This window comes from Durio zibethinus, chromosome 6 (genome assembly GCF_047325235.1).
Source record: "Durio zibethinus cultivar Kanyao isolate XHJ-2024 chromosome 6, ASM4732523v1, whole genome shotgun sequence".
In the NCBI taxonomy this organism is placed as follows: Eukaryota; Viridiplantae; Streptophyta; class Magnoliopsida; order Malvales; family Malvaceae; genus Durio; species Durio zibethinus.
The window spans coordinates 22,576,881-22,590,480 of NC_143167.1; the positions used below are offsets into that span (position 1 = coordinate 22,576,881).

At 32.5% G+C, this 13,600-nt stretch overlaps 1 protein-coding gene across 1 annotated transcript; it reads right to left on the reverse strand.

Annotated features, from left to right (window-relative positions):
• Positions 1-2,609: 2,609 nt before the first annotated feature.
• CYP59 (cyclophilin 59) lies at positions 2,610-13,269 on the reverse strand. Its single transcript, XM_022874403.2, has 14 exons — positions 12,982-13,269; positions 12,783-12,887; positions 12,469-12,586; positions 12,276-12,326; positions 11,250-11,341; positions 11,010-11,109; positions 9,328-9,450; positions 9,160-9,237; positions 8,915-8,961; positions 8,779-8,834; positions 6,862-6,902; positions 5,198-5,303; positions 3,603-3,735; positions 2,610-3,498 (listed from the first exon to the last, which is right to left on the reverse strand). The coding sequence occupies exons 1-14, from the start codon at positions 13,077-13,079 to the stop codon at positions 2,862-2,864; spliced, it is 1,785 nt and encodes a 594-aa protein (XP_022730138.2). The 5' UTR covers positions 13,080-13,269; the 3' UTR covers positions 2,610-2,861.
• Between the last annotated feature and the right edge of the window lie 331 nt (positions 13,270-13,600).

The window sequence follows — 13,600 nt, forward strand, 5'->3', positions numbered from 1 at the left end:
TTAACAACTATTAATATACATCCTAAAGTCACTCGGATTGGTAAAAAATATATTGTTATTAATACATATTTATCACTTATATTTAGGTAATAAAAAAGTTTTCTTTTATCATTGATATGAGAACAAATAGTTATTGGGTGAAAAAGTTGTTAAATGCTATTTGGATGAAGATAATGGAACACAAAGGTTTTGCAAAATAATTATAAAAGGGTAATAATTATGAGATTTTATACATTAAAATAATGTTTTAAAGCTATTTCCTATTATTATATTGTAGAGATAGAGCATAGGTTGAAGTAAGTAATCGATTTCATAAATTGAAGTATAGAGATATTTAGAAATAATATATAAATGCTTGTCAGATGAATAGATTCATTGAACATGGTACATTATTAGAATTTCATTTGATATTTCACTCGGATACTTATAAAAATGTTTGCATGTATCAATTTTATAATTAATCCTTAAACTTGTGACACCAAGTCATATTGCGTGGGAATTACCATATTTTTAATTTCATTTGCATGGATCTAAGTTTCAAATGCTTAAAAAGAGTTATTTTGGCCGTGAGATGAAGCACATGAAGATAGATGAGTAGTCTAAAGAGGATTTATCACCCTAAGTAATATGACTAGATATATCTCATTTGTTCTTGGTATAACTTAACTTGATGACGTCTTTGGCCAAAGCATGATGAATTTAGTAGAAAGAGTTTATCTAGATTCTTAAAGATAACAAAAAGTTGCAAGAATTAGTATGGCATAATGAGTAGACATTTTATCATGCTCATTTTCTTTCTAAGTTATTTGGTGAAAGAATTGAATTACACTCTAATTGGTTATATAAATATTATATTGACTTTAACATTTGAGAAGTCATGATGTATTGCTAGATGCTGCTCATGATTTATGGATATAAGTTAATTATCCTTCTTAAACTTTGAATTATGATGAAAAGTGATTCATTAATGGTCATTTCCAAATAGCAAAATTAATCAGATTTCTGTGGGATGATTTGGGTTTTGATAACTTATAATTTTTTTCATAGCCAATGTTTTAGCTCGTAAGTTAGCAACATTGGATTGTGGAATAGGTAGGCAAACATGGTGGGAGGGTTACTCCCTGCATTGCTTTGTAACCCTATTTCTTCATAATAATTTTAATGATTTTCATTAAAGGTGTAACTAAATTGAATGTTAAATAAATATGTTCAGTTTTTATTCATTTATATTTGTTTATTAAGCTTAACAAATGATTATAAATAATATTTTAAGATTTGTTAATTAAACGAAAAGATCACTAACATAATAAATTTATTTATATTCGATTCGTTTATATCCAATAGTGTAAACAAATAGAGCATTTGATAATAATTTATAAATAGACTCGATTTTCATTTGTTTATTAAATTTAACAAAAGATTACGAATAACATTTGAAGGTTATTTAAATAAATGAATAGATCACGAATACAGTAAAATTTATTCATATTCAATTCATTTGTATCTTTAATTTTCATACAAATTTTATTAAACATAAAAATTTATTGATTTATACTTTTAAAAATAAAAAATAAAAAATACTTCATGTAACAAAGAAAAAGGAGATATTAGTGGTTTATTGGAAACGCTATAAACATGTAATTATCACATGTCACTTGCATGAAATATGATATGGTGCATAAAGATATAAATAATTAATTAATATTTATAAGTTATTCGGATTCAGTTTAAATAAAATTCGAATTCAATTCGATTATTGTTGAGTCGAGCTTGAATAGCTTAATTTATCGAACGAATTGAATTTGAATATCGTAATGTCTAATTCAAATAGTTCACAAGTGTAATCTAATTTTTAATTTTAATATATTTTTATTATTTTAATTAAAATTACTATTTCACCTTTATATACATCCATTTAAACTCGAATGTGAATTCAAACATATAATTGAACTTGAAATTAAACATAAAAGTTAAGATTATTTTTATTAAATGACTCTAATTAAATAAATTTGAGTAGTTTAATTTTTATTTTGAATCAAATTTGAATTTGAAAATTAAAATTTAATTCAGTTTTAATCAAATTTTGAATAATGAATTTTAAGTTAAGCTATAAATCAAACTTTTTTATTATATCAACTGATTTGATTCGATTACATCGATAACGATTAGAATATCCGTATTACAAAGACTTTCTGTTTTGTCTACAGCCAACAAAAAATGGACTTACTGTTTTGTCCGTTTTACAATCATACCCAATAGCCTTTTGTCTTTGTTTATAGTAACATCTCATTTTAATTTTCTTTTTCTTTTTTTTTTTAAAGAAATAGACAAACTAATTTTGTTATTTTAGAACCAACTCTATCACATTCTCTCTTTCAACAATTCCTCTCTATTTCTCTCAAAGACTTTCTTTCTGTGTTTGGTAACTGTAAAGAAGGAATCTATGGTTTTTGAACAATGAACCTTTGCTCCAACAGAGTTTTACCGGGTAAGAGAGTCTTCAACTGTTTTTTTCAGTCTTTCTTTTTCACTTTTTTGAGCTCACTTAGGGCAAATGCTGGCTCTAATTTACAGACTGAAGTCCCAGTTTTTAAATGTAAAACGAAGAGTAGCAGAATAAAAAGGTAATGGAGATATAATACCAGTCAGAGGCCACCTTGGCAAATGTCACAAGTTCAAGCCATTAGCATTCAAACACAGATCACATCCCAAGAGGTTTGAGTTGATTCACATGAAAATGGTAATTGATTGGTCACTTTCTCACAAATGATACCAAGCCTACTTGGTTTGGTACATTTATATAAACCAGGAAATTTGCTTTCATTTCTACATTAGGAAAATAAGGTATATCATGCATCATTCTATCTCTTCCTATCACCTCGGTGTCTTCTATCTCTATCATGATCATCATCAGTTTCTGTTCGACGGTGCCTATCTGTTCGTTCTTCCCTCCTATCTTTATAGCCGTGGTCATTTGCACCACTTTTTCTGTGACTAGACTCATTCTTTGTGTCTCGTCTATTGCTATCTGCATTTTTCTTCCAATAATCTCTTTCAACCCTCTTGTCTGCATAGATATCACCATCACCACTCCTCTTTCTGTGATCATCGTGTCTTCTATTTGGAGGACTATTGTTGTCAGCATATTTCTTTCTGTGATCTGCATCATCTCTCTGGTCATTACCACGAATATCTGAACTATTCTTTCTGTGATTGTGCCCATCTCTCTCTCTTTGTCCGTCTTTATACCTTTCCACACCTGTTCGGTCTTTAAGATGCTTTTCGTCTCTCCTCCCACCAGATCGACTGACATCCGCTCTGTAATCTCTACTTCTGTCTCTCTGCTTATCCTTATCATTGATGTCTTTCCCCTCCATAGCATCAGATCTATTCCTGTTCATTTTGTAACTGCGTTCATTGGCATCAAAATCATGGGGTCGATGTCTTTTTGCTTGTCTGGGACTATCTGGAGCATCTCCATCAAATACCATCTCATACCTATTACAATCATCACAATGTCAAGAGAAAGAAAGAAAGAAAGAAAGAAAGAAAGAAAAGAGGGTCTGGAAGGAATGCACATAAATGCATCCAACTTTACAAACCTTGAGCTATTGTCACCGCCATGCTGTACATTTTCATCCTTTAAAATGTATTTAGAAGGCTGCAGCTTGGTGGCAGGTCCCCCAGCACAATCCTTAGCAATGTGATCAAGAGCACCACATTTGAAACAACCTCCTACAACCAAAATATACAAACAAGTTTAATAAGGTAAGTTCAGCTATTGTGAAAATTACCTGTATGAAGCTACAAGATGTTCAGGACAAAAAAAGATTAAGAGAAAGGAATTAGATAACATGAAAAAAAGCAATGAACTTATAAGAAATATGCATTCTTACAGATGTTTATTAATTTACCAAATATCAATTATCATTGAACGAATACTGGAAGTAATATTTACTCCAATCTTTTGAGGTTTTCTCAAAAGAAAAGAGCAGGACTACACATGTGGCAGAAAAACACCCTTAACCAGCTTGTTTTTTACAAGTTCCCTATACTTCCATATTCATCACTACAAGATTCCTTTTTGCTAAGGTTTTCTCGTTTAGTTTAAAGCCCAAATGATTCTCTTCAACAAGTGGCAAGTCCACATACGGTCACCTTAGGCCAACCAAAAATAATTCAGACTGAAAATTCTCACAACACACATGACGTGTAGATATTTAAGCTCTTTTATGTTAGCATACAGGTTAAAAGATTTTGGCTCCTTTCGTAACGTGCCAGGTTTACCGAGTTTGCCAAAAAATAATTCAGACTGATTATAAATCTCATCCTACAATTATTCAGAATAATTAAAAAAAAGATAACATATTAATCTAGCTAATATATAGAAGAAAATAAAACCAAAACCTTATATAAACCCAACAAACATAATAGAAAATAAAACCCAAACCCTTGAAATCTTTCTCATCCTCCCAACCTCTGCTATTGCAACCACCTTCCTCCCACCCTCTCTCATTTTAAGATACCTAGGCTGGTTCCAACAGGTTTCCCAAATATTAATACGTTGTGAAATTAGCCTGGATTCCGCAATCAAAATAAACTATTTGGTAAGTGAAAAAGAAAATAACAACAAGAAGAAAAATAATGCACACATCGATTTACGTGGTTCGGCTTAAAAGCATACGTCCATGGGTCAAGACAATCAACAAATATTTCACTATGAAAGTAGGAGATTTACAAATGAGCTAAAAATTAACTCTCTACCCAGAATTCCCAAAACCTCAGTAGAGCATTGTTTTGCAGCTCGCTCCTCTTTCTATACACTGCTTTGCTCTCCAATTTTCTGATGCGTCAAACCTTACCAAGGTGCCAGGTGCATAAAACAAATTGGCCGATGTGCACTGAAATAACTTTTTAACTAAGCACCAAAATAACTTTTTGCCAGGTCCATATATTGACTCTAAACAATCTAAGTGCTCAGGCGTATACTTTGCTCTAGAGTCATTCTAAACAGGTTTACTAACTAATTGAACAGACAAATGTTTAAGCAACTTGACTGTTTCTATTTTTTTTGTAACAGATATAATTATCTATGCATCTAACTATGTGCAGGATAGTTAGAACGGTATGCCTAGGGTCTCAAGCATGTAACCTTAAACCACTGCAAGCAATATGTCTACTCTGGCGGTAGATTTACCTTTACCCTTTTGTTGATCCTTGCGCCTGTATTGGGACCAAAGTTTTGCAACACTTTGACTAAAATCAACATGTATCCTTCTATCATCAATCAAGGCATTATCCATCTACAATGAAAAATTAGGTCAAAAAATGTCCATGCCCAAAGAAAGAAGAATTGCAGAAAAAATAAATATTTGATTCACAAAAACACATGGTCTCTATTTGAAAGTGCAGCAGCTTTTCTAGAAGCTAGATTTCTAAAAAGAACTTGTTTGCAAGTTTTCCAAAGAGCTAGTTGTTAGAAGGACCAGTGGCATCATTTTTATGTCCATACAAATGATATTGCACTGATTATTTCCAACGACAAGAATCACGCCAATTGAAGTGTTTAATTACTTAGGAATGTGTTTCATTTACATTGTATATTTTATGTGCTTAATTGTAAATTATATATATTTAGGGCATTTTATGTTATATTCATATTAGTTTTGCTTGTTTAGCACGTCCTAGATTTAGAAAGAAAGCAATAAACACTTGGATATGACTATTTCCACATAGGTTTTTTTCACCATCAATCAAAACATCAAGAGTCAAGACTTTGTGTCGATGGAGAAAAAACCTGCATGGAAACAAACCTACTCTAACCACATTATTTTCAATTGCAGCCCCTTACGTTTGATGAATTAAGAAACTAGATCAGAGTATTGAGATTTTCCCCTTTGTTTTCTCTTTTCCCTTCCTCTATTTCTTGTATTTTCCCTCCATGTCCATCTTTCCCTTTGATGTCTCTCTATTGTCTATTTTCTCCCATCCCTTATCTACTGCCTCATCAGCACATAAATAAGGCTAAGGTCATGTGTTCTTGTTAACAAAGCAGTCCTTTTAGTCCAAGAGAAAGTGTCATTGATAGTTAATCTCATTAGAGTAATAATTTATTTATAATTTAAGTGAGAGTTGAACGTTATTTTGGTAAATCTAAGATTTGTTAGAATAAGCCTTATGGTTAATTAGATTAAACTTTTGGTCTAGTTAAGTCATCAGGGTTTTTAATCTTTAATTTCCATAAAACAAGTTTTATACGTAAGTCTAATGATTTTTAAGAAAAGTAATTTTCACCAGATGTAACTAATCTTTATACTCAATTCTCACCTGGGTCATCAAGTTTAACTCATACCAAGTAACATAATGATGTAACCCACACCAAGCATCATCATCCTAATGCTAAGGGTTAAAATTGTTGACAAAATGCTGACAGGACAGCCATGTCAACATCCACTTCAGTATTATGGAAGAGCTACATGACAGTAGGTTGCCCCATCCCACCCCCAAAAAAACTCCATCCCTTCTCCCCAAGATTCAAATTTGAGACCTTTGAATTGAAGTCTCAAGTTGCAACCATGGGCATGTTCCCTTGAGGACAACTTAAATCCTCATTGACAAATCAGGTAGTTGAAACAAAGGAACAATAGTTTTTCTTCCCAATTAATTTCAAGAAACCTGAGATTTTAAAAAGAAAAACAACAATAATAATTATATTTCCTTGGAAAACCCATGCATTCTATAGAAACTAAATTGAACAACAAAAGGTGAAAAATTACTTGTGTCATCAATTCACATAATCTTCAAATATCCAGTAAGAAAGAAGCAATACTAAAGAAAAGAAAGGACATTTTTGTATTATACCTTGAAATACGCTTGTTCACATGCCTCAGTGGTCTCAAATTCTGAAATGATAAAATATTATTGATAATATTATGTATCCAAGAGAACGAAACATGAGTAATAATCAGGTTATAAGTGCTGATCAAAACAAGATTGAAGAAACCTTAATGGACTGACCAAGGTTGACAAATTAATTCCACAAGTACATATCACAGCTCATAGTTATCAAAAAACAACTAATTCTACAAGAGCATCTTCGACCTTCAACGTTCTTTTAGATACCTTTCTTGAACTATTTTACCCAAACTCAGGAGAGAATGTTTGATCTAAGTACATGTCTGACATGTCATTTTTTTTTTTATATTTTCACTATATTTGGGGGGTTGGACCTCAACACTCATGTATGTTTTAGATAGGGTACTTCAGGGAAATGAATAGTCAGAGCAACATGGTTCTTGAACTTTAACTTATGTACTAATTTGTTAACCCAACAAAACCAAACTTAGATTTAGGTGCAGTTTGATAAATTGAAAATTTAAATGCCGAATTTTCAGTTATGAAAATTTAAAGCACTAGACCTATACAAAAATATGTTTGATATGCCATTGACGATTATATATTTAGTTGCTAGTTTATTTATTTTTATTTTTGTAATAGAGATGTATGATTTTATTAGGTTTTCATTCATAAAATACAAAAAAGAAAAGAACACATAGTTAAAAGGCAAAGAACATAGTATTAATGTAATTAAGTAATAAAATTTTCGTCAAATAAGATTGCTGAATACCTTAGGTAGGTTTTAACTGCAAAACATTTTCAATACTTTTTCAATGAAAATCTCCAATTAAGTGAATTTCCAAAGTAAGTTTTCAAATGCTTTGGAAAGAATTAAATCATCGAAAATTTAATTTTTGATGGTTTATCCATAGCACCTTGGTCAAACCATAATCATTTGAGCTAACATATGAAGACAATATAGGGTTGGTATTTACCATTCAATAGCTCATATTACTCACATTAAAAATCTTGCATAATTGCCTAACAAAGCAGGTACTAATCTATTAGCATAGACTCAAGTATGGAAATTGGGTGTCAGTATGTATCCAAGTTTCTGACTCATCAATTGTCTCAAGAAACAGCGTTAAGGTATAAAAGGGTCCAAAAGAAGAATATTACTGCCAAGTAGACACTTTCTAATAATTTTGGAACAATCTTATACACCTTAAGTGTATACCAAGTCTTAAACAGTCTTATTTATGCTTTCACTTTTCCCTTATACACCTTAAGCATATACCAAGTATGAAAACAATTTCATTTACTCTTTCACTTTTCCTACCTACATCTTTCAAAGAGTGCTAATCTTTAAAATTGAATCAAATAGAACACTTAAGCCTTTCTTTACTCTTTATGCTAGCATTTGTTCACTTGATCTCAATGGCAACCACACATAAAAAGACACAAGGCTTAGCAATGCCTCAATAATGAACTAGCAACAATTAACAATCAGTGATGTCCATAAAGATCAGCTCGATGTTTAATCAAGAAAGCTCACTGTGGCACCTAGGAGTTTGATTTAAAAACATTACTTGTCAAATGAAACATCCATGAGTCAAAAACTATTAAAACATTCAAAAAGACTAAATAACCAGAACCCAAACCAACTACTTGGATCAGGCTTACTGTACTCTATTTTCCCATGTTATTCTATCTAGGTTCATCTTCAGTGTTCAAAACAGTCATTGTTAATCAGAAACAATATCCAACTTTCACTCACGTTTAGGACTACAGGCTAGAAAATTAAGCTTCCAAAAACAATATGTAAGAATTTTCTACAACTATATTGTAAAGTTAGAGCTGTTGAGCTTCATATTCTATACTACAAATAACAGGTTATAGATGCTCTTGGATGAAAATAAATAAAATCAAGGTTCCACTCACCAATGAAAGCATAGCATAAGCTGTCTCCAGTCTTATAATCACGGATTACCTCAGCCCTGAATTTAATTGCAGTGAGAAACACATCGAAAGTCACAAGAATCCTAATATAAACAAATATTAAGAATATTATACTCACGATACTACAGTTCCAAAACGTGAAAATATGGTATGCAAGTCCTCATTCTGCAGTTAGAAAAAGGCAATCAAAATGCGTCTTTTTGGACCATGGGATCAAAATGGCTAAGTATAAGTGTTATAGATTTAATTTTAATCCAAAAGTAAAAAAAAAGCGTGTAACACTTACACTAGTGTAAGTGGATCCCTACTGAATACATATATTTATATATATAGCCCCCACTGAATACAAAAATAAGCACTCACTTCAGTAACTGGATTCAATTTACAAACAAATAGAACATTCTCAGGAGGCTTAATCTCAGCATCAGGAATATCCCCAATCTGCAATGGAAATAAGACAGTAAATAACTTTTAACAGATGTTCACATTCAAACAAAAAATAACACAATCATCATGGACATAGAAACTTACAGTTTCAAGTACAACTGCACTTGAATGGGCATCCTTTGAACGGAGAACCTCCTCAAGCTCTGCAGCACCTAATTGCTCGTCCATAGGAACCCAATCATCTTCAAGCCGAACATCATCATCAATCTAAATGCAAGTATTGAGAAACTAGTAGTGACTATTAATAGAAAATACATACAAAGGGCAGTCTATATTTGTTGACCTGACATAAAAATTACAAATATGACGTGAAATTTGACCATAGTTACTCATTCTTAATACATAACATCAGTTTGGAAACTCTTGTATCAGTTAGAGTTCAGCATCAAACCAAAGAGATCAGACATCCCCATCCCTCTAGAGAATCATAATCTAGACCCTCTTACAGGTGTATAATAAAGCAGCACCCATAAAGTACCAATTTCAATGTTCTCTTATTTTCTGCTACTCCACAGGTACATAAAACACACTCAAAATATTCGTGGGAAAAACAAGAATTTACATAATAAAAGAAAAAAGAAATTATTGCAAATTTTACATAATAGAAGGAAAAAAGAAAAAAGTCTAATAAATTGCAAATTTTAGTCAAGTGAGCATGCCAGTTTAAAGCATTTAACCGTATGTGAGTAAGCACGAGGAATTATTCAGACAAACACAGAATGAGCCTAGTCCAAGTCCCAGTAATTTTTAGGAATGCGAGGAAAAGGCATCATCAACTTCAACATACATCCGATAGACATATATTACTTTCCTGAATTTTACCTTGCTCATTTACATTCTCAAGCACTCATGTCCCAAACCCATCCCCTTCATTTCTATTTCTCTTTTGGTTTTTTTCTTTCATTTTTATATAGAGAAGAGAAGGGCTGCTCGAAGAGTTGAAAAGGATCAAAGAAAGAGGTCAGTTTTTCTGCCTTACTACAGCCAATGTTCAATAAGCCTACAGAATAGCTAGCATGATGCATGTGTAAGTATCAGATAAACTCAACCTGCCCAACCAATCAACTATTTTTTTAGATATTGACTTGAAGATACAAATTCAATGCTATAACAGTAAAAATCATTAATCCCACAACCATCTGAAGAAAAATTATGAAGGTGTATTCTAAAATCAAGAAAGGACTGTTCAGAGGCTGAGCACTCTAGGGACAAGCCAACTCTTAAAACTCAATGTCCTATAGAGTGTTTTATATCTTGGCACACCAGGGAGGTCCCTGCACTTTTAACAATTCTTAAAAGAGTTTGAACTGGAAACAAAAATGATGCCCCTAAAGCAACTTTAGGCTTAAATACTCACTATAAAGTTAGCAAATTCCTACATTTAAATTATTAAGTCAGAATCCTGTGATAGCCAAAATTGCACGTTAAGCAAAATGTAAAAAAATAAATATCAGCAAGATAAAAAATATAACTTTCTAGCCTTCAAAAACTAATGTTAGTCAATGTGAGACAGTTCAATTTCAGTTTATGAAGCATCCAAAATGCTTCTGATATTTTCCATAACATATAAAATTGGCCCTTTTTCCTTCTTCAAATTATTAAAGATAAGGACAATTCAAGAGACTACATAATTACCGTAGAAAATAGGTAAGCATCTCAGCTGAGGAACTCACAATTTCAAAAGTGATATGCAGGTCACTTGCCATTCATTCAACCATGCTGAACCTTTCAAAATACAAATAACTAACATCTGAAAGAGTCCTTACCTCATCCTTTGGTTTTCCTTCAGGGGAAGCGTCAGGAATCAACTCAGACAACTGGGAAGGATCATCAAAAGGATCCTCTAATATATATGTGTGTTTGATTCTGTTCAACATTTAATAGAGACAACTAATAAATTATGTTGTCAAAATAAATTCAAATGAACTAGCACCAGAGAACAAGACATATGGTCCACAGCCCACACTTTGCTAAAACAACATATACAGAATGGAACAAGGTTCAACCGGATGTTTTTATATGGCCTGTTCTTCTCATCTACATAAGCTTCATTAATCCTTGTCAAAGTTTCAATCCCTTCAGCAACCTCCCCAAAGACCTGAAATGATAATTCTCTTTTAGGAAATGTAGGATATTATCAAATAAAAGAATGAACATACAATATCCAAAGAAGAAACACTACAAAATAAAGGATAAAAATTAATGATCTTAGGCATTGCACCAAACAATTCCTTATCACTCATAACAATGGCTCACATATTTCCTTTGGCAATTCACTTTCAAGGAACAAATGATATATGTTGCTAAGAAACATGAGTGAGTGTCCATGGCACGTGTCTGAAACAGGTGTATTAAATTTTTTTTCCAAGTATTTCCTTATATTTGTAGGGTCTAGACCACATATCAATGTCCAATTTGAGGCATTGGATATGTGTTTGACAGAGGTACCTTAAGAATTAAAGCAACATAGCAAATAAGCACTCCAAAAGGAACCACCAGCAAGTCATAAAAAATCCAAAAACAGCTCTCAAATGTCAAAATCATTTCAGCACAACTCTTAGAAACACAAACATGGGGCATATGATGGAATATGCTAGCTAAACACCATAAAATATTCTAGTTGGGCATGCTGCACAAGCAAATGAATAGATGTGTCATATTCTTTTGGTTAATAAGAAATGCCATTTTAAGTTTCTAATAAACAAGCATCTTTTTGGACCAACACAGGAAGCAATAGGAAATACCACATTCAACTCTTTCAGCCACCTATCTCAATGCCTCATCTACAACTAAACCCAGCTGTAAATACACATTAAGAATTCATACCAGGCAGTCCACTGAAATTGTTAAAAAGCTTTGATCTAGATAACCAAGAAAACACCTTAAGCTGCAGTTTACAAGAGTAGTTCTTAATTTAATATTGAACCACAAGAAGTTAAGCCGATAGGGACATGATATCTAGAAAGTTATAATTTCTTTGGATCATAAATTCATAATATACTAAAAGAAAGTAGAAGGATCAAAAGACTTACAGTGTGCTTCCCGTCAAGATAGTCGAGATCATCACGAAGTGTGAAATAGAACTGGAAAGCAAAGAAGGTTTATAAGCATAAACATGAGTGGTTTCCCAAATGCCTAGAGCTACAAACAAAAAATTTCTCATCATAATAAACTGAAATAAAAGAAATTTTGAGTAATCATGAATCAAGCAAAAGAACCCCATACCTGGGAAGCATTAAGATTCTCCCCAGCGCTAGCCATTGCAACAATGCCTGTCTTGGAATGCTTTAAATCAAGATGAATCTCATCACTGAAAAACCGAGCCTGATCACCATATAGGAATCTGAAGAAAAAAGAAAAAACTCTCAGTAATCTTAATGGATACCACTGAACAAGAAACCTAAACAACTGACAGCCGTTGTAATCCAATATAAACTATCAAGAAACTAAACTAGAAAATTGCAGCATATTCCAGCTAAAATTGGAAAGAAAGAGCAAAATCAAAAACCAAAGAGGACATTGTTTTATCTGTTTCTTACTTATACACGGAGTCTCCACCTGAGCCTGTCCCAGTCGGGTCCCCTGTTTGGGCAGTAAAATCCTTCTGAACCGTGTGAAACAGACACCCATTATAATACTTAATCCTGCACCCAAAAGCATTTAAGTTAAATGGGCGAACCAAAGAGAATTATTACCAATGAAAATCTGGAGAATTGAATTTTGAGAAAAAGAATTTACTTGCAAAGCTTCAAGAAGTTTTTGCAGGTCAAGGGACATTTGTCTGTGTACAAATCCACCACAATATCGCCTAAGCTCGTCACTATTAGAACGGACATGGAATCTTAACACTGTGTTTAGTAGGGAGGAAGGAATATGGAGGAAAGGGGGAAAAGGAATGGAAGCAAAGGAGAAAGAGAGAGTGTGTCGGACAGTTGGGACTTGGGCAGGCTGCCGGCAGCCGAGAGAGCGAAAGATGAAGGAGGTTTGCGAACCCAGAAACCTTCGACTTTGACAAATGGAGGAGGCAAATGGGCAAAGGATCTACCTTGAAGGCTTGACTGCTGGTGTCTAGACTTAAGCCTGTAGGTTCGGCCCAACTTCAATCGGCTCGGGTTTGGACTTGTTTTTATGACCTACTTTAGCATGTTGAAAGTAGATTTTTACATTGACAACTGTTTTTTGCGCAATTTTAGTGCTAAACATAAATTTTTAGTTTTATTTTTTTGGCCGTTAGCATAATTTTTTAGTTTAAAAATCTGATTTTTAAATCCAAATTAAAAAAGTGCTATGACAATATGCATTTAAAATAGATTATATTATTTTTATTTCATATATATATAATATTATATTACAAAAT

Excerpts from the sequence above, each read along its gene's own strand:
- CYP59 (XM_022874403.2), bottom strand. The coding sequence starts at position 13,079 with ATGTCCGTTCTAATAGTGACGAGCTTAGGCGATATTGTGGTGGATTTG. Across the intron at positions 11,342-12,275 it reads ATCTTGACGGGAAGCACACT|GTCTTTGGGGAGGTTGCTGA; the intron begins GTAAGTCTTTTG and ends TTATCATTTCAG. Across the intron at positions 8,962-9,159 it reads AATTGAATCCAGTTACTGAA|AATGAGGACTTGCATACCAT; the intron begins GTGAGTGCTTAT and ends TTCTAACTGCAG.